Source organism: Psittacula echo (genome assembly GCF_963264785.1).
Source record: "Psittacula echo genome assembly, chromosome: 6".
NCBI lineage: Eukaryota > Metazoa > Chordata > Aves > Psittaciformes > Psittacidae > Psittacula > Psittacula echo.
In genome coordinates, this window is record NC_137743.1 from 41,904,911 (window position 1) to 41,924,063 (window position 19,153).

The window sequence follows — 19,153 nt, forward strand, 5'->3', positions numbered from 1 at the left end:
CCAGCTACGCAATGGAGATCAATAGCAGTGACAACTGTACAGCACTGCAATGCCACCACCATGTTTACCAAGCACTTAAGAAAATTGCCTTTTGGAACAGGAATGATTTATGGGATAAAGTACACTTATTGTCCGTGCTACCGGCTGAGGCAGGGTGAGGATAACAAATGAACCGCAGGGCAATGTCAGAGGTCTGGCAGGAGCCACAGGTTACTCAGGGGCAGAAGGAGAGCACTGCTGGCAGCAACAGCAGGGAAGTGGCAGGCTAGCCAACAGCGAGACCATGATACAAGAGAGAACAGGAACGACCTCATCATCCATCGCCTCACTGTGTGCTCTCGTGGCAAGCAGCTCGGCAGTGCCAACCCCACTGGTGGCACGGCTGCGACCGACAGTACGGTGGTGACACTGGGGGGAGCACTGACCGCAGAACCTGCTGCGCTGCAGGGGCAGCGCCTGGCTCAGGGTGTGTGCTGTGGGGCTGTGAGAGCCCAGCTTGGGCATGCTGCCGGCTCAGCTCTCCCGTGAGATCGTGAGGAAATGGAATTTGTGGTGAAATAGGTAAACAGGGGACCAGAGGCTGCCGGGCTACTGTGCCCAGGGCCCGACTGTCATCCTCCTGCGCTTACCTTAGCAGGGTCGTCCCCGAGCCCCTGGTTAACAAACAGGTCTTTAAAAAGAAACAAATTCCTGTAGTCTTTCATTACAGAATCACAGAATCATTATTGTTGGAAGGGACCTCTGGAGATCTAGTTCAACCCCCCTGTGTGAGCTCACCTGCTGCGCTGCCCTCATGCTTTCAAAACACCTTTTGTGGCTGCAGCGAGTAGGAGCAAAAAGCAGTGAAGGAAGACAAGGTGAAACCTAACTCAGCCTGGGGGTGGAGTCCCTGCCTCCAAACAATCCCACTGCTGATCTTTCTTCTCACTTTAATTGCCGTCATGAATGAAGGAATGAAAGGAACTCTACATTTGGAGAAGCAATATGCCAAAACCAATGTTTGCTGTTGAAGCTGATCCTCTGTGCTGGGCTGGGGAAGGAAGTTGTCCAGGAAGGGCACGGATGGGCAGCAGTGATAACGCAGTAACTACAATAAACTCTCACACTGCTGGCTATGGAGACTGCAGTGGAGTCCAGCCAGAAACACCGTGCGGCTGCCTGCGCTGAGGCCACCAAAGCCGGTGGAGCCAGGCAGGGCTGGGGCAGCGCCCCATGCTCCAGCAGAAAAGCCAGTACCTACTCAAACCAGTGGGTTTAAACCCGACGGGAGCAGATTTTCCTGAGGTGCACAAGGGACCAGCCTGGGAGCATGGGCCAGTGTGCATGGCTGCAGTCCTGGACCTGCACCTCTCGGGAACCCATCACAGCAGGGCAGGACACCCCGAAGCATGGGCATGGCACCTCTTATCTGCCCAAACAGGATTTAGACAGAAAGGTGTCTGCAGAGCACAGACTCCCTGCCCAACCCCAGGAGGGAGCCATCATGCCATGCTCAAGGTAACTTGGTGGGTACGGAGAGAAAAGCAACTCAACTTTGTCCACAACTCCAAGAAATATTCCTGCAGTGAAGCCACAGTGCTCAGCCCCTCTGGCACAGCAAACGCAGGCAGATCAGCGGCTCATTGCATAGCTGCAAACTTAAGGCAGCTGATTTTTGCCTGAAATAAATGGGCTTATGATGGTGTTTTACTCCAGGGGAAAACATGTCCTGACAAGCTGTAGTTACTTGCAATGCCCTGAGGATTTGTGGTGCCTGGTTTCTTCAGAGCATTTTACCAATTTCTCCCAAAGCCAGGAACAGATTTATACCAATAATAAATAAGGCAAAACAAAGACCCAGAGCAAACAGTAGATAAAAATCCCTATTTTGCCCACCCTGTTTGCTGTTCTGGATCTGCAACACAGTGAAGGGAAGGGGCAGGGGCCAGGGAGAGGGAACGCTTTGTACTACTGTTGGCACATAGCCTTGTTTCTGTCAGGTAAAAAATCTCCCCAGTGCCTTTTCTGTTCCTTTATGCTGATTGCCAGAAATCATTACTAGAGGAAAACACCAGACATCTCTAAGATTGTGAATTTTCATAAGCTCTCTGCTAACGAGCAAGATCTGCTAATTTAAAAGCTGACACTAATGCACTTGTGTGAGCATGGGCTCGCACACACTGCTGCGATGGTGGTGCAAGAGCCTGCTCCTGCTACGAGCACAATCTGTCTCCTCCTGTCCAGCCCCAGCACCCACAGCCGCCCACCTTTGCTCACGGACCAGGCCTGCTCTCCAGACTGCCCGGGTATCTCGCGTATCAGCAGCTTTAGGGAGTACAGCATTGCAACAGAGGTGCCAGAGGAGAGACGTCAGGAATGAGCTGACTTGAGAACAAACTGCTCAGGCTTGTTCGGAGCAGACATTACAGCAGCTCAGGCAGGACACAGCGGGTGGAGCGTCTTTCTGCCATGCAAAGGCTGACATGTGGCTATTTTAAAATAGCATTTAACATGACTAGAGGTGTTGGATGGGTGCAGGAGCACTGGCTCTGCTGAGCTCTTCTCTTGCTGAGAGCCTGTCTAGATTGCCATATGTTATTCTGCCATATACTTCATCATGCTTTATTTGTCATCCTTTAGCACATATGCTAACAGCTCTACTGCCTGGCACTCGGAAAGTCTGGATTTAGCTCTGAATCAGTTACAAACAAACGCTCGCTTAGGGCAATGATCTCTGCTTCTCACCATGCTCACTTCCCCTCCTTGCTTTGCAAAAGAAGAAAACAGGTAGTTGGACTAGATGATGATTGTAGGTCCCTTTCAACTGAAAATATTTTCCTTTCCCTTTCTGTCCCTTCCCTTCTTGCAGCCTCTGCCATGGCAAGCAGAAGGGGAAACCATGCCTGCAATGCACGAGTCGCCCTGCAGTCGGTGGGAGAGAACAGCCACGCTTTAGTTGGGATGTATTTAAAGCTGTCCTAAAGGAGAACTACCACGAGAAAAGTAATCACAAAGGAGGGAGCCAAGTGTGAGTGACTTTCTGTAGAGGCTGGGCAGCAAGCCGACCTGCACAGAATCAGGTGCCAAAACCTGTGCAGCTGTAGCAGCTGCTACCCCTTCCCCTCAACATCAGTTCTGGGAAGCCAAAAGCACAAGTCAACTGTTTTCCTTGATGCAGTTGTGTTTACCTAAAAAGAATATGCTTGTTCCTTTTACCTTGGACACAGCAGGGACAAACACCACCAGGAACATTGCTTACTCACGATTTCTCAGCCTACTGTTCCATGAGATTTCTGTCTCTGCTCACTCAGCAGGGCCACCCTCCAAAATCTTGCCCCTTGCCACATGCAGGGTGCGGGGGGGTCCTTGCTGAGAACTGGGCACGCTGGGGCAGAAGGCTGTGGTGGGTCACGGATGAGGTTTCACTGACCACCAGGCAAGGATGTAAAAAAATGACAGCTGGGTGTGCTGGGGTATTATTTTTAGTTCATAAGTAAATATTTAGCTTAAGAAGTTGTCCATGTGCTCTGGGAAATTGTTTTATCATGAGACAGTTTACAGTCACACAGGTACAGATCTTGCCGGGGGTGCCCAAAAATACTCCTCCGTGTATGACAGTGGGGAAGGGGCAGACACTGAAGTGCTGCATTTAACAGACCTCTGTCTGTGGGAGCGTGCTGGCTGGGGTCATACACACTCCTGCCTTGCCACAGGGTCTCTCACATGATGACAGCTGTCTGTCCATCATCCATCCCTTGCTCTGCCAAATCCTGCCTTTCTCTCCAGCACCACGTCCAAACGCTTGCTCCCCAGCAAAATCGCTGTCCAGCCGTGCCCTGCAGGTTGCAGAGTGCCTGCGGATGACCTCAGTCCACTGCAGAGCTGGCATTTCACAGGAGAAGACATCACTGTGCTAGAGTGAGACCAAAGTCCCTCCTCCTCCAAACCCCCTTGGGGCTTTGGGTTTCAAGTCAGCACTGGAGCCATTGGATAACAGTGGAGCAGGGTTAGGACATGTGCCATTCCTTCCCTATCAGCTGCACTCCCTTTGCAATCAGGTGATTTTTGTGCCCACTCATCGCACAGACTCATCTGGACTCAACGCACAAGCTGTTCCTTCTCCTTCGTGCATCTACAACAATAATATGGGCCCTGTGTGCCAAATTAGCCTCTTGACAACGGCTGGGTAACTGCCTTGGATCTGGCCCCTCCACAGCGTGTGGCTGGAGGGTACGTGGCGAGTGGCTCCCAGCACACAGGCAGGGGCAGAAGCCAGCGCTCCTGCCCAGCTTTGCACCTCCTGTGGGATCAGAGCCTCCCGCGAGGAGGTGTTTCCACTGTGGAGAGAGCGATGCTGAAAGCAGGAGTGGGGCTGGGGAGCCTTGCTTCCCTCCACCAGATGAACGTGCGCCCAGGGAAGCCAGCAAACCTGTGGGAAGCCTAAACCATGATCTCACCTCCCCAAAGTGTTTACGGCTGCCATTTGCAAGTAGCAAACCTTCCTTATTGTACTCCCTAAATCAAGTAATGCTAATTGGACAAAACTGTAAAGATCTGCATGACAATCACTGCATTAACTGCAATGTGCCTGAAATATTGAGGTTTATGCTGAAAAATACAGCAATTGCACTGAGTGACTTAGGCAGCTCAAGGCTGCAAGTGGAAGATGGGTGCATAGCCTCAAGGAAACTTTTCTCTATATACCTCGTGGTGCAGTCTGGTGCACTCTAGAAGTAAAAAAGAGACTCCAGATTCTTATTCTTCAGGAGTGCTGTGGAGCATCAGTAAAAAGTCATCTTTGGCAGGCATATGTTAACAGTATCCAGGGAGGGGAGAACTTCATCTCAGCACAGAAATCATTCCAGCCTGACTTTGGTACAACTCCAGCAAGTCTGAAATACCCATAAGGGCTCTGCTCTCACCCCTTTTCAGATCCATCCTGACCCCGACGTGGGCAAGATACCCAATTTACACTTTTCTGTGTAACACTGGTTTGTAATGCTTATTTGCTTTTATAGCATTTTGCAATTTTAAGGGTTTGGGCATGTATTTGCCCTGCAAAAGGCTGCCTCAGTTACAGCAATTACCTTCCCTGCCCCGTTAGTGAAATAGGACCTCATTACTGGCTAGATGTTATGCTGCAAGCAGGCCACACATAATATGTTTTTAATTAGGGCTGCAGCTTTGAATGGACGGCAATCGTGCTTTGATTTTCTTTCAATTATTTTTAGTACTTATTAACCAGCTAAATGGCAAAGAAGAAAACCACCATGCACAGACAGTAAAAGCATCTGGAAGGAGAGGGGCTTGCTATCACTTTGAAAGAAGCCAAAGCTGTCCTTAAGTACTAGTCAAAAGATGGGGGAACACCATGGCAGCAGGAAGGGAGGTGGGCAGGAGCAGGGTGGTGAGCTCAGCAGCCTCATTGCCCAGCCTTGCAGTACACCTCACAGCTCATGATGCAGAAGACCTGCCTGTCATAGCCAAGCAGGATTTTGTGCTTACTTTAGGCTAACCCTGGCCTGCTGGTTGCCCAGGGTCACAAGCCCGGCACTCAGCCCAGGACCCAGTACTCAGCCAAAGGCAGGACATCAAGGGACCAGCTGCTGAACCAGGGGCACAAGGGCATCAGCTCCACTGCAGGAGGCAAACCAGGCTTCTCAGCTGCCCCTGATGTGCACAGAGGGGTGGCCAGGCCGGGCCCCCAAGAACAGGAGCCCACCAGCACCCAGAGAATGCCTGGTCCCCAGCCCATAGCTGAGCAGTTCAGTCTCCAAAGCCCATGGCTGGTCAGGCCCTGCCACGTTCACACAGCTGCAATTATAGAAGTTGTCAAAGCTTAAAAAAAACATAATAAAAATCTCCGTAGGCAATTAAGGCTGCCCAGAGGCTGTAATGAGCATGCTGACTACTTCTGCAGACTCTTCGTGCTTCTCTGCATTTCACTGCTAGGATGAGCATTTGCTTTAACAGCCAGGGGACCTGCGATGGCAATCACATAAATCATAGAGAAGTGATCCAAGATGGCAGCAGATCAAAAGCATTGGTTGACAAAATCTGCACTGAAGTCAGACATGGTTATTGGTTCAGTTCACCATGGTAATTAATTACCTAGCACTTACCTAATTAACCAGAGCTTTCATCTGCTACCCCCAGAGGCCAATAGCAAATGCCAGATTCTGTCCCTCCAGCCAGCTGCCTAAAATATCTTCCAGGGCAATGTCTCATATCGTGTCAGGACAGGCAGCAGGACCAGTTTCTCCAGTCTTCTCCCACTCCTGGAGCACAGGTCACTTGCGCACATCTGTCTCAAACAGCAACACATGGCTGACAAGATGAACCTGGGAAGCACTGAGGAAGAGACCGAGTGCCCACAGCCTTGCTTGGCATCCTGCAGTTCACACCGTGAGCAGGGAGACCTGGCCTGGCCGGTGCAGCACTGCCTCCGTGCTGCTCTTTGGTCTGAGCCACAAACAGGGGCTGTGGTGGCTGCTCTGGCACTGCTGTTTGTTCCCCAGGCCCCATCCAGCACCCTAAGGCATGCCCCACATCCCACCACATGCTCCATGGCCCTGGGGACAGCAAGGCAGTGGTGTGTGATGGAGCACAGACATTGCCCAGGCCCATCACACATGGGGACAGTCACCAAGCACTGCTGTGACACCCACAGCAGACATCGGGCTGCTGTGTGGAGTCCATTGTGTCCTTAGGGGGGAGATGTCTGAGAAGTGACACCAAAAGCAGCTCCTGAACTGAGGGAGCTGAGGGAAGGGCTGCCCTGGGAGGAGGCCCCAGGGAGCCAGCCTGCACTCTTCTCTCAGCCCCAGTGCCAGCCAGCCTCCCCAGGACCAGGGCAAGCCTGCCACTGGAACCCCTGACTAGGGACTATCCTGAAGGGGTCCTCAGCTGAGAGGAAGTTGGGTGCAGAGAACAAATATCATTGTCTGAACATGACCAAAACCAAAATCAGCCTCTCCAGGCTGGGACTAGTTGCTCCAGGACCCGTTTCTGAATGGCAGTAGCCTATCTCTGCCCATTCGGGCACCGCTGTGGTAATGAGCAGTGCTGCCCTCTGGGGAGCTTAGCCAATGAGAGAAACAGATCTATTGCAAGTCACTTTCTTAAGTTACAAAGTGTGAAGACAGGGATTAGTGGAAACGGGCCACATCCATCTTTTGACACTTACCTTGTGTTTTCCTTCTCAGATGGTTTTCTGGGCTACCCAGGAGGACCGTGACAGTTCAGAACATAAAAGGTGTCTCAGGCTCCAGCAACCCCACGCTCAGATAGGCCATGCAGGGCTGAGGAGCCAGTCCCCCCTCAAGCCCCTGGGCAGTGTGTCCCCTCCGAGCCCCCTGCCAGGTGACACCACACTGACAGACACCTGGGGCCTGCAAGCACCAGCGAGCACTGGGTGCAAGGCAGCTGCTCCCTGGCACGGGGTGATCCGCACCCATACAGAGACCCATGGAACAGCCCCAGCTGCTGCAGCTGCAAGACGTGGTGTTGAGCTGGGGCTGCAGCAGCCGCTCCTAATGCACTGTCACTCCTTCACAGAGCCTGTGGAAGCTTGCTGCAGCACTAACCCTTCCTTTGTGCACCTGAGATAAAAGCAGGATGGTTTCCAATTTGCACCGAATGGGGCTGGAGAAAGGCACAGCTTGGGTGTGGGAGTGCTAGTTCAATCCCCAGGATCCAGGAGAAGCACCCCCCGGGGGAGCAGCGCCACAGCAGCAAACTCAGGCAAGCCCTTGGCACGAAGCAGTGGCTGGAGACAGGCAGGCCTGCACCCCGCTGCACACGTGTGCCTGGCACGTGCCGGGAGCCCACCACACGGGCCAGCGGGTCACCGGCCCCTGCCTCGCCCCGAGCAGGGCAGTGAAGGAGTTGAGGCTGACGGTGACACACCTGCAAAAACAGCCAATCTGGGACAAACCACAGCCAATCACACCTGAGGGGGCAAAGGGGAGCGGGCAGAGGGGGACCAGCAACTGTGGATCTTGGGAGCTGAACAAAGACAGAGAGGGTATTTAACCCCCTGCAGAGCCCTTACAACTTCTTCTGAGCTCCAAACCTCAACAGCTGAAGAAATAGCAGGGTGTTTTCCTTACCTTTTCTGCAGAGTATCGCTTTCAGCTGACTCTGGTAGAGCCGCTATGACTGAAACAACAGTTTACCAGGGGTGAGTAACCAGGGAAGGTTTGAATTTGTTTTAATAAGACAAGAAAAATGTTCTCTAGGTTTTGTTTAAGCCTTATTTATAAAACTGACCCATATTGTTACTTGGTTGCTTTCCCTCTATTAAAGCAGGTGGGAAGGGAAGGCAAACTGGCCTCCTGCTGCCTGCAGAATCTGAATTTAATTTGCACTTGTACTGCCAGGCAGTTATTTAGGACAATAGAAATATAAAATCCCGATTTGCTAAGAGCTTAATAAGCTGTCACACACAAAATAGCACAGTACATTACCTGCTAGGTATTTCTGGCAGAATTATATGAAAGAAAGCTAAGGTTGCCATTGACAAAATTGATCATAAATACTGAGAAACATTTTTGCCAAATACACAGACATAAGAAAAGAGATGTTGAAGGGGTTACCAATACCAGAAAGGCAGCCACCCTGGATGCCATGCAGAGCTGGCTTGTCCCTGTCCCATCCCCACCCTAACACCAGGGCCATGCATACCTCTTGCAGGGCTCCCAGGCCACTTCATGCCCCATCTTGCCCTGTCCCCATTCCTGTGGGCACTGCCCGGTGCCCCTGGCCTGTCTTTGCCCTATCTCCCTGCAGCAGCAGGCTTGTCCATATTAAAAACCCACACTTGGACTCGGTGGAGGAGGACATTATGTATCACTTGGACATGGGAACGAAGACGCACAACCTGCCAGCAGTGTTTGGGGACATAAAGGTAAATAGCAGGTGAAAGAGTGAGCTGGCAGCTCCCAGCCCCTCATCTCACACCTCTGCTGCCTCATACTGGGGCCCTCCTGCTTTGGATGCTTCTGCTGAGGACAGGGTTCAGCTGCTCAGCAAAGGGACTCAGTGACTCAGGGCAGCCTGAGCAGGGAGGTCATCTGCCCTTGCTCGTTCTGGGTAAAAATCCCAATAGAAAATTAGCCTTTTAGAAACCTGTTCAGTTCCATAGAACTGGTTTTATATTGGCCCCCATACTGGAGAACAGACGGAGGAAGCATTTGTCTAAAGTATCTGTTCGTCATCTACTGGAAACAAGAGAAAGAGGATGTTGTATTTTTGGCCGAGACCTGCTGTCAAAACCAGCCTGTCACGACTGCCTCCTCCTCCATTTTAAACTGGAGCATTTTTCCCAGCAGCACAGGGTGTGTGCCCCAGCGCTTCAGCAGCCCTGCCATGCAGGGGTTCCCACTCCCCTGCACCGCTGGCAGCCAGATCAGCATCAGTGCCCTTGCAGCTGCATGTTGGTCTCCCTCCTGTGTTCAGGGAGCATTTTATCCTTTAATATGTAAAATTTGTCCTTTTTCCTCCCTGACCTTATGGCCTCTCTGTCATCAGCAGTACTCACTAATTGCAGCCCACACTGTTGATGGAATAAATTAAATGACGAGCTACTCTAATATCTGTGTTTGCTTTGCAATCAGTAGGAACATTAATAGCTTAAATTTGCTAAAATATTTTAGATTTTTCAAAGTACTTTAGATACCCAAGTATATGCAGCTGTACAGGTGTCTGGACCTAGCATAGTCACAACCCTAAAGGAGTAATAGCTTGGGTATAGTGTTAACTCTTAGTTTTGAGAACCTCAGTTGTTCTGATGTCCCCTGGCTCCCTGTGAGGAAACAGCATCCTGCTGTGCTCCATGGGGAGATGTGTCTGGCACAGCCTGCCACTGCCAAATTAAGACTGAATCTTGGTACCTGTTTTAGCTAAGAAATACCAACACATTCATGTTTTACATCCAGTTTGTCTGCGTTGGTGGCAGCCCAAACAGGATGAGGGCATTTGCCCAGTTCATGCACAAGGAGCTGGGACTGGCAGGTGATGGGGAAGACCTGGCAGACATCTGTGCGGGGAGGGACTGCTATGCCATATACCAGGCTGGGCCAGTGCTCTCCGTTAGCATAAGTACTGCACTGTGCTGCACTGCACTGCATGTGCTTTCCATCCCAGGCGCTCATGACAACCCCTGCCCTGGGTCCGCTGCTGCTGTCATGGTCCTGCAGCAGGCTGGCATGGGGCTCTCTCTTCCCTGCAGCAGGGAGAGTGGCTAGCATGATCCTTCCCTCCCCATCTCCCGCAACTCCTGCCAGCAGATTTTTTAATTCTTTTCAGTTTCAGCCATTACCACCAGTACAACCTTCCAGCCATGGTAAAGCTTCTGTCTGAATGATATTTCTCGGCACCCTACATGTTCAGTTTAAAAAGCATTGTAGTAAAAATGAACATGCAAGTATTTTGTTCAGCTCAGCAGCCTGGCAATTTGAGAGGCAAAGACCACTTCCCACCATGCATGAAGTATGAAATATTGCTGGAAGTATTACACTGACATGAGCTCTAAAGTTAAAGCCTTGCTTTATTATTAATTATTCTCTAAGAGAAGAATTTTTTGCACCACACAAAGTAAAAAGCAAATACAGGCTATGCTGGTGAGTGCTTATGCCCCAGGGCTTGTCCTGCCATCATTTCTTCAGGCACAAGATTAGTCTTGAATCTGATTCACAGGAGGCAGCGTCACTCATGTGACAGAGCTAATGTTTGGTCACTCTGACCAAACCAAACCAAGCCTGATCAATGGAAATGCCTGAGGGAATCAATCTGACAGGATCTCAGGGGAAAAAGAACCCACAAGTTTTGCTATTCCCCTCTCTGGCAGCAGCTGTGACACAGCTAGAGGAAAAGCCTGTGCTGAGCTCTTGGCCATGCACCAGTTTTGTGCCAATGCGGAAGCCATCCACCGCTGTGAGGGGATGCCGGGCAGAGCATATAGCAAGCCTCCCACAAAACGTTTCATGCAGAGCAGCTGCCAACATCACATTTTTGCGAGTTGCTTAGAAACACAAATGAACTCAAACATACCAGAGGGAGGAGCACAGTTTCCTGCTTTGAGTATTTACAATGAGAATAAATTTTTTAGGTATTGGCAAATAAGTCAGGCTGATGTTCCAGAATAACAACATGCAAAAAGTTTTCATATTTAAAACATGATACAAGCCTAATAGACCATCAGTCTCACAGCCAAATGAAAAGAGAAAAAGCAATGTGAAAACTGACTGCATACGTTAACTGTGCTTCTTTACACATGGTTCCTTCAGGGTTTTGAACAGGATAGCAAAACCAAAAAAATGTGAGGCATTTTTCAGGGGAAAAAACAAAACCCACACCACCAAACACCTTTTGTTTCTAAAAGTAAAGCTGAGAAAAGCATGTCGGTTGAGTGATGAAGCAGAAAACTAAGATAATCAAGTGCAGGAGTGCTGGGCAGAAAGCAGAGGCAGCCTCGACAGCTCCAGATTTGCAAAACATCTGCCAGGCTGGCAGAGCGGCAGCGGAGATGGGGCAGCAAGGCACGATGAGCTGTGGCAGAGGATGGGGAACGGGCTGGTGCCAGCTGAGGGGAGAGTCTACAGGCAATCAGGCAGGCACAGCAAATGGAGTGTCCCCAAGGTGTGTGATGTGAGCCAGGAAGCAGGACAGGTGGCCTACAAGGCTCAAGGCTTCACGTGGCAGATGCCTGATCCCAAAACCAGTCCTCAGCGAGAGGCACAAACCCATCTGCTGTCCTTCATGCTCAGCAACATGGGCACAGGTGCTCCGGTGTGGGGTGAGGACAGGTTGGGAGGCACCCAGAGAAGCAGAGGCTGAAGTTGTCCTCACTGAAATTCACCACTCCAAGAGTACAAGCAGGACACAACAAAGAATGGAAGTCAGCATGTGGCATAAGGATGGGCACTGGAAGGAAAGACCTTGGAGCATTCAGACATCAGAACGCACTTGTGGAGAGACCTTTGTCGAAGGAGAGACACCATCTGCATGCCTGGTGTACTGCTCCCCAGGCATGAATATCAGCTCTATTGGTAAGAAGAGCCTTAAAAGCATCAAGGGGAGGAGAAGAGGGTTAGACTTTTTACCTGAACAGGTTACAAAGACCCTGAGATGTCTCAAAAAATTGGCATCATCAGTGGAAAGACGCCAAAGCATAACCCTGAGCTCGTTGCAGTCACGTACCTGTCACCTGCCACAGTATCACAGGGAATGACCTTTTTCATTTCTCTCTTCCCAGCAGCATGGGATGGGCATCCCTTCCATTTCCATCATGCTTCATGAACTAATTAAACTTCTGTACCACGCAAAATGCCAAGATGTTACTATTATACGCACTGGTACTTCTGGAGGTTTAGGTAAGCTAGCGTGGTCTTCCTTCAGAGCAAAATAAGTTGCTAATAAAAAAAAAATCTCAGCAATAGATCATGCAGTTATGAGCTATAGCACTTTGTCAGGTCCCCAAGTACCAAACAACATGATATTTTGTTTTGGGTTAAAACCCAGCAAACTTCTAATGACTGACTTAGCAGAGTGCATATTTTTATAATGAACAAAGGCTTTGCATTCTAAACAATTGGGTACCACTTTTCAAACTTGGAACACTTGACTGGAAGGTGTCCACTAGACCTGTTTTTTGTGAACAGAGAAGGACTTGTGGGTGATGTGGTGGTTGGAGGCCATCTTGGGCACAGCAATTGTGAGTAATAGGTAGTTTTCAGTTCTTGCAGAAGTAAGGAGGGGGTCAGCTGAACTGCTGAGTTGGACTTGTAAAGGACAGACTTTGGCCTGTTTACCAGACTGGCTGACAGAGTCCCTTTGGTGGAAGTCCTGAAGGGCAAAGGAGTCCAGGAAGGCTGGACATTCCTCAAAAAGGAAGTCTTCAAGGTACAGGGGCAGGCCATCCCCATACAGATGAGCCAGCAGGGAAGATGTCCGGCCTGGCTGAACAGATGAACAGAGAGCTTTGGCTGGAACTCAGGAAAAAGGAAAAAAAAAAAAAAGGAGTTTTATGACCTTTGGAAGAAGGGGCACCTGCCCTCAGGAGAACTACAATGATGTCTTGAAGATATGATGTTATCCTGGCTTGTATCAGTCAGGATAGGCTGTATATATCAGCATAGCCAGTAGGACTAGGGAAGCAGTCTTCCCCTTGCAATCAGCACTGGTGAGGCTGCACCTCAAATCCTGTGTTTGGTTTTGGGCCCCTCACTCCAAGAAAGACATTGAAGTGCTGGAGCGTGTCCAGAGAAGGGCAATGGGGTGAGGGGTCTGGAATACAAGTACCATGAGGAGCAGCTGACAGAACTGGGGTGGTTTAGCCTGGAGAAGAGAAGGCTCAGGGGGGACCTTCTTGCTCTGTACAGCTACCTGAAAGGAGGTTGTAGTGAAATGAGAGTTGATCTCTTCTTCCAAGTAACAAGTGATAGGATGAGAGGAAACGGCCTCAAGTTGTGCCGGGGGAGGTTTGATTGGATATGAGGAAAAATGTCTTTACCACAAGGGTTGTCCAGCAACCTGGAATGGAACAGTTTGCCCAGGAAAGTGGTGGAGTCACCATCCCTGGGGGTACTTAAAAGACACGTAGACGTGGCACTTAGGGACATGTAGTGGACTTGGCAGTGCTGGGTTAACAGTTGAACTTGATGATCTTAAAGGTCTTTTCCAACCTAAATAAGTCTACGTTCAACATCTGTGTCAGTGACATGGACAGTGGGATTGAGTGTGCCCTCAGCAAGTTTGCCAATGACACCAAGCTGTGCGGTTCGGTTGATATGCCAGAGGGAAGGGATGCCATCCAGAGGGACCTCGACACACTTGTGAGGTGGGCTGATGCCAACCTTATGAAGTTTAACCATGACAAGTGCAAGGTCCTACACCTGGGTCGGAGCAATACCAGGCACAGCTACAGGTTGGGCAGAGAAGAGATTCAGAGCAGCCCTGTGGAGAAGGACTTGAGGGTGTCGATCAATGAGAAAATGAACGTGAGCCGGCTTCAGTGTGCGCTTGCAACCCAGAAAGCCAACCGTATCCTGGGCTGCATCAAAAAGAGAGTGATAAGCAGGTCGAAGGAGGTGATCCTGCCCCTCTACTCTGCTCTCATGAGACCTCACTTGGAGTATTGTGTGCAGTTCTGGTGTCCTCAACATCAAAAGGACATGGAACTGTTGGAACAAGTCCAGAGGAGGGCCACGAGGATGATCGGGGGCTGGAGCACCTCCTGTATGAAGACAGGCTGAGAAAGTTGGGGCTGTTCAGCCTGGAGAAGAGAAGGCTGCGTGGAGACCTCATAGCAGCCTTCCAGTATCTGAAGGGGGCCTATAAGGATGCTGGGGACGGACTCTTCATTAGGGACTGTAGTGATAGGAGAACAGGTAATGGGTTAAAACTTAAACAGGGGAAGTTTAGATTTGATATAAGGAGGAAGTTCTTTACTGTAAGGGTGGTGAGGCACTGGAATGGGTTGCCCAAGGAGGCTGTGAATGCTCCATCACTGATGGTGTTCAGGGCCAGGCTGGACAGAGCCTTGGGTGGCATGTTTTAGTGTGAAGTGTCCCTGCCCATGGCAGGGGGGTTGGAACTAGATGATCTTAAGATCCTTTCCGGCCCTAACTATTCTATGATTCTATGATCCTATGACCTCCAGCCAGGGTAGTGGAGCTGCTTGTGCCTGCAGAAGCTAGTGGTGGGCCATGATCGCCGCAGGCCAGAAGCAATTACAACGCTGTTGCTCAGCACGTTCCCACAATTGCTCATCTTGTGCTGATTCTGTACATTTTACTTGTACATCTGTGCTACTGCATGAATTTCAATTATTTTCTCACATCTGTTTTACTAAAAAGAACAACCCTACAGTCACTCATACATCTATAGAGATTTTCCTGTCATGCTGAATTTTTGCAGCAGTCACAAGTGTTACGAGCTCTGGCTTAGCCTCAGCCTTTGTTTTCACAGGGATCAAGCCCGGGACTGTTGTGATCACAGACGCAGCAGTGGACTCCTCCTTCAAGCCACGGTTTGAGCAGGTGGTGCTGTATGATGTGGTGGTGCGGAGCACAGAGCTAGACAAGGACCTTGCAAAGGAGCTACTTGGCTGCAGCAAGGAGATTCCTGACTTCCCTACACTCGTCAGCCATACCATGTGCACCTATGACTTCTATGAAGGTAAAACAACCTTTGCCTGTCCTTCCTTCCCACAAACATAATGCCAAGTCGTATGTTCTTGTGTAGGCAAAACTATTCATGATTTCAAAGCCTAAGAAGGGCTGCAGGTGCAGACCCACCTGATAATACATTAGAGGTTGTTCAGTGGTCAGAACAGGGTACACCTTCAGAACGTGCAATACCAGTTTTGGTGCTGTCTGAGCAAATTGGTCTCTCTTGTTCATCTGACAGTTAAGTTTTGTAACGTTACCTGCAAGGCCAGCACTGCTGTAGCTGATGGTGAATCATGAGCTAAGATCTACCCAGCAGTGGTAGCTCCCTGGGACAATGCAGATGCCCAGGGGACCTATTCTGCCCTGGTCCAGCCATTCAGTGGGAGTTATGTGCTGTCACAGACTTGCTGAAAGCAGGAGTAGCTGCACCCTGGCAAAGAAAACAGCCCCTCATCCACAGCTGTGTAGTCAGCCTAGCAGATGGGTTAATGCTGAGTGTTTCCTACAACAAAGATTGTAACTTCAGAACTACCAAACACTAAGAAAATGTTAGGAAGCCTGTAACATTTATGTAAACAAACTTTGGTTACTCTGGAACCATTTTGTTTGCAAAATTAAATGCTGATTGCAGAGTAGATGAAATGCAATAAATGAAGAATTAATAATCTCAGGACTATTTATAAACCTTTGGATCTGCTTGCAAATGCAACCATCTGTGTATTGCTCAAGGCCATGTTTTATTTAAACAAAAATCCATTTGAGAGGATTAATAGTAGGAACAGCAATAAAACGAAGCATGCTGTCCAGGTTAGCACAGCTGCAGGTATACATTTGGCTTGCATGAAGGACTTCACATGCTGTGTGAGAGGAGTAGCTGTACTGGATGCAAGTACAACTACTTAAGTAACTAGTCAAAGGAAAACTTAGGCGGCTTCAGACATACTCAGGTACTGCTGGACTTTCCATTTGAAACTACACCCCATTAACTTCAACTGTAAAGCTAGACAGGGCCAGCAGTGACACTTCTCTGCTTCCTTTCAAGGTCAGGGGAGATTAGATGGAGCATTGTGCTCTTTTTCCAGTGAAAAAAAGTTCGAGTACTTAAAAAGAGCTTACAATGCCAGAGTGAGGAACATCGAAATGGAGTCCACAGCATTCGCTGCCCTGTGCAGGTTGTGTGGCCTGAAAGGTGAGTGCTTCTGCATCCTTCCCTGCATTCCACAGCTTAACCCAACCTGAGGGTTTGGTTTGGTGTGAGATTCATACAACCCAAGGGCCAAAACCACATTCCTAACTATTTTAACTTGAAACATATACTAGAACAAATTTTGTGAGTCAATAAAAACCACGTTTGTTTTAGAAGACCTGAGTGTGTGTTGGACAAAACAAAACTTAATCCTCCCTCCTCCCTTTCCTGGCCTTAAAACAAGCCCTGGCTACACAGGCCTAGCTGCCTTCCCTTGTTTTGCTGGAAAAGAAAGAGGGTGAGTGGGGGGCACCCAGGGAGTGGTGCTGCAGCCAGCAGCTAGCCAGGGGCCCTGCTGCTTCAGCCCTTCCAGTGTGGCAGGGTGCATCCCACACTGAGCTCTGGGGAGGGCAGCAGGAGCAGGGCATCTGCAACCCACAGGGCAGTGTTCTGAGGCAAAGGGTGCTCATAATCAGGCGTGAGGTAACGCAGTGCTTCGGCCATCCTGCAGCTGCTGTTGTTTGTGTGGCACTCCTGGACTGCTTGGAGGGCGACCAGATCTGGGCACCCCATGAGGTGCTGTGGGAGTACCAGCAGCGGCCCCAGTGCTTGATTGCAGCCTTCATCCGAAAGCGCCTGGGGCTGTGCCCTCCAGCAGGAAACAAGCTTTTCTCCATGAACTGATGGGTGATGCAGCACAAGCAGTGCAGGCTTGCTCTCCCATGCCAGGCACACCACAGCCCCTTTTTCTGCAAAATGGAAAAGACTGACTTGGTCATGATGCACTCCCATGGGCAAGTGCCCTCCATGGCTGAGTGGAGCAGCTGGATCCAGTGAACATCACCATGCAGGAGCTGGAGACCTCCAATGTGGCTTGAATTACACCAACAACCTGCTCACCCAAGGACAGCTCCAGACAAAATTTGTACAGAAATTAAGACTGTTTTACCAAACTGCATGCTCCTCAGTCCCATCTCCAGTGGTCATAAAGGACTGTCCTGTTAGGGTCAATCCTGTCCACAGCAATCCTCTGGGAAGGAGTTCCCTCTGCATTTGGCATAAAGCCAAAAACTAAGTAAATGACACACAAAATTAATCTGCATTTGTGACTATTACTATTATTCATTAAGGATGTCAAAAACTGACACGTATAAGGGCATTTGAAGATAAGAGGGAGTGTGTGGGAAGCCCACTTTGCACAGACTGTCCCCAAGACTACACGGTTGGCAGCTTTGGGTGTGGGGTGCACAGAGACCCTTGAGATGGAAAGGGATAGGAAGCACAGGTTATTGATATATCCTTCACCAGATTTCACCTGAGTGCCAGGGACTGCATCTTTCACGTTCATCTGCTAATCAACACACACCAACAGTCCAGAAACTCATCTGTAAGTGTCCCCGTGAGCTGTGCCTGGGTTGCACAGAGGGTTTTTTTCCGGAGGTCACTTACAGCCTGAAGAATTTCCCATCAAAATCACTTCTAGTTCTTAAGTTTTACTAACAAGCTTGCTTCCAGTTCTGCTAAGTCCAAAGTCTGCTTAAGAAACTTCTATACTAATAGCAATGTACCTTAGGTCTGTTGTGAAAATAATTTAAAACCACTCCAGGAAAAGAAATATGATACTTTAACATTTTGCCTCATTTGATAGGTGATGTTTGTTCTGCCCTAGCTTACGGAAACACAGATCCAGTCATTAACTTTGCAGGAGGTGAAGAACTCTCTATTTTCTAGAACAATGTGCAGTAAAGAGACTCTTGTTTTACTTACTTTGCTCTTAGCTTAATGATTATGCTGTGAAATGTTTTTTCTGCTGCACATTCTAAGTTTGACACTGTTTAGGGCTTTCAGATGAGTCAGTAGTTTACACAGCTCAGAATGTGTGTCCTTGGTGAGCTCCTTTTCAAAATACTGACCATTATTGCAGAGCCCTCTCTATTCTCAGAGGGTCAGAACTGGCATCTCAATCAGTTACGTTCTTCTTTTTCTATAGATACATATATGTGCATATAAGCTTACGTGCACACCAGCTGGCACAAACTTGAAGTGTTTTGTAATGGCCAGATACCACACCAATCGATCTTGCACCAGTTGAGTGCTCAACTTTCAGGCACTATTTAAAATTTCAGCCAATTTTCTGCCTACCAAAATTCACAAATAAGTATGCCTTGAAAGTGAGCCACCTCATTTTCACAGAGAAGTTTTTCTCAGGTTTAAAAAACTCAGATTGTTAGTCAAACTGCATACGCTTTATCCATCGGCATAAGGGATAGCTGAATTCTGAACTGTTACCCTCAGCAAGTCAAAACCAACAAAGTAGGGCTGCAAAAGATGCTGGTTGAGAAGTCCCATTAACATTTTTCAAATCACTATTTTTATGTGCAAGTAATTTCACACATCTTTATACAAAAATAACTTACAATTTTTATTTTTTTTTATAGCATTTATCCTGAAAACAAACATCCTTATAAGCATCTCTGTTTCCTGAAGGGCTTTCATCATCTTTTGTGAACAGTGCTAAGGTGAGGACAACAAAGTAAGGCGAAACACCCACCTCCTTCCACAGGAGCACAGGAGAGAGGCACTTGGCCAGGCTAGGGAGAGTGGCTGAGGCAGTCTGCAGGAAAAACCTCTAGGTGTGCTAAGCAAAATACTTGAAGCCAGTTTCACTGACCCGCTTGTTTTCCACGCACCACTGTTACATGAAAATCCCTCTAAAAATCTTCATTCCAGCCTCATCGTATCAATAACAAGCCCCAACTCCTGGCTGCAGTGAGCTGGCACAGACTCATAGATGTAAGTGGGCTTCTACTCAGTC

General features: G+C 49.1%; 1 protein-coding gene across 1 annotated transcript in view; it reads left to right on the forward strand.

Moving 5' to 3' along the window:
- The window catches only part of UPP2 (uridine phosphorylase 2), a gene marked incomplete at both ends in the record, with an annotated part of 36,566 nt that extends 19,544 nt beyond the window's left edge, over positions 1–17,022 (forward strand). The window contains 6 exons of the mRNA XM_080621996.1: positions 8,770–8,887; positions 9,918–10,076; positions 12,239–12,353; positions 14,950–15,159; positions 16,195–16,341; positions 16,850–17,022. Of these exons, the coding sequence (XP_080478122.1) occupies positions 8,770–8,887; positions 9,918–10,076; positions 12,239–12,353; positions 14,950–15,159; positions 16,195–16,341; positions 16,850–17,022 (922 nt within the window). The remainder of the gene's footprint in view (positions 1–8,769; positions 8,888–9,917; positions 10,077–12,238; positions 12,354–14,949; positions 15,160–16,194; positions 16,342–16,849) is intronic.
- Positions 17,023–19,153: the final 2,131 nt, after the last annotated feature.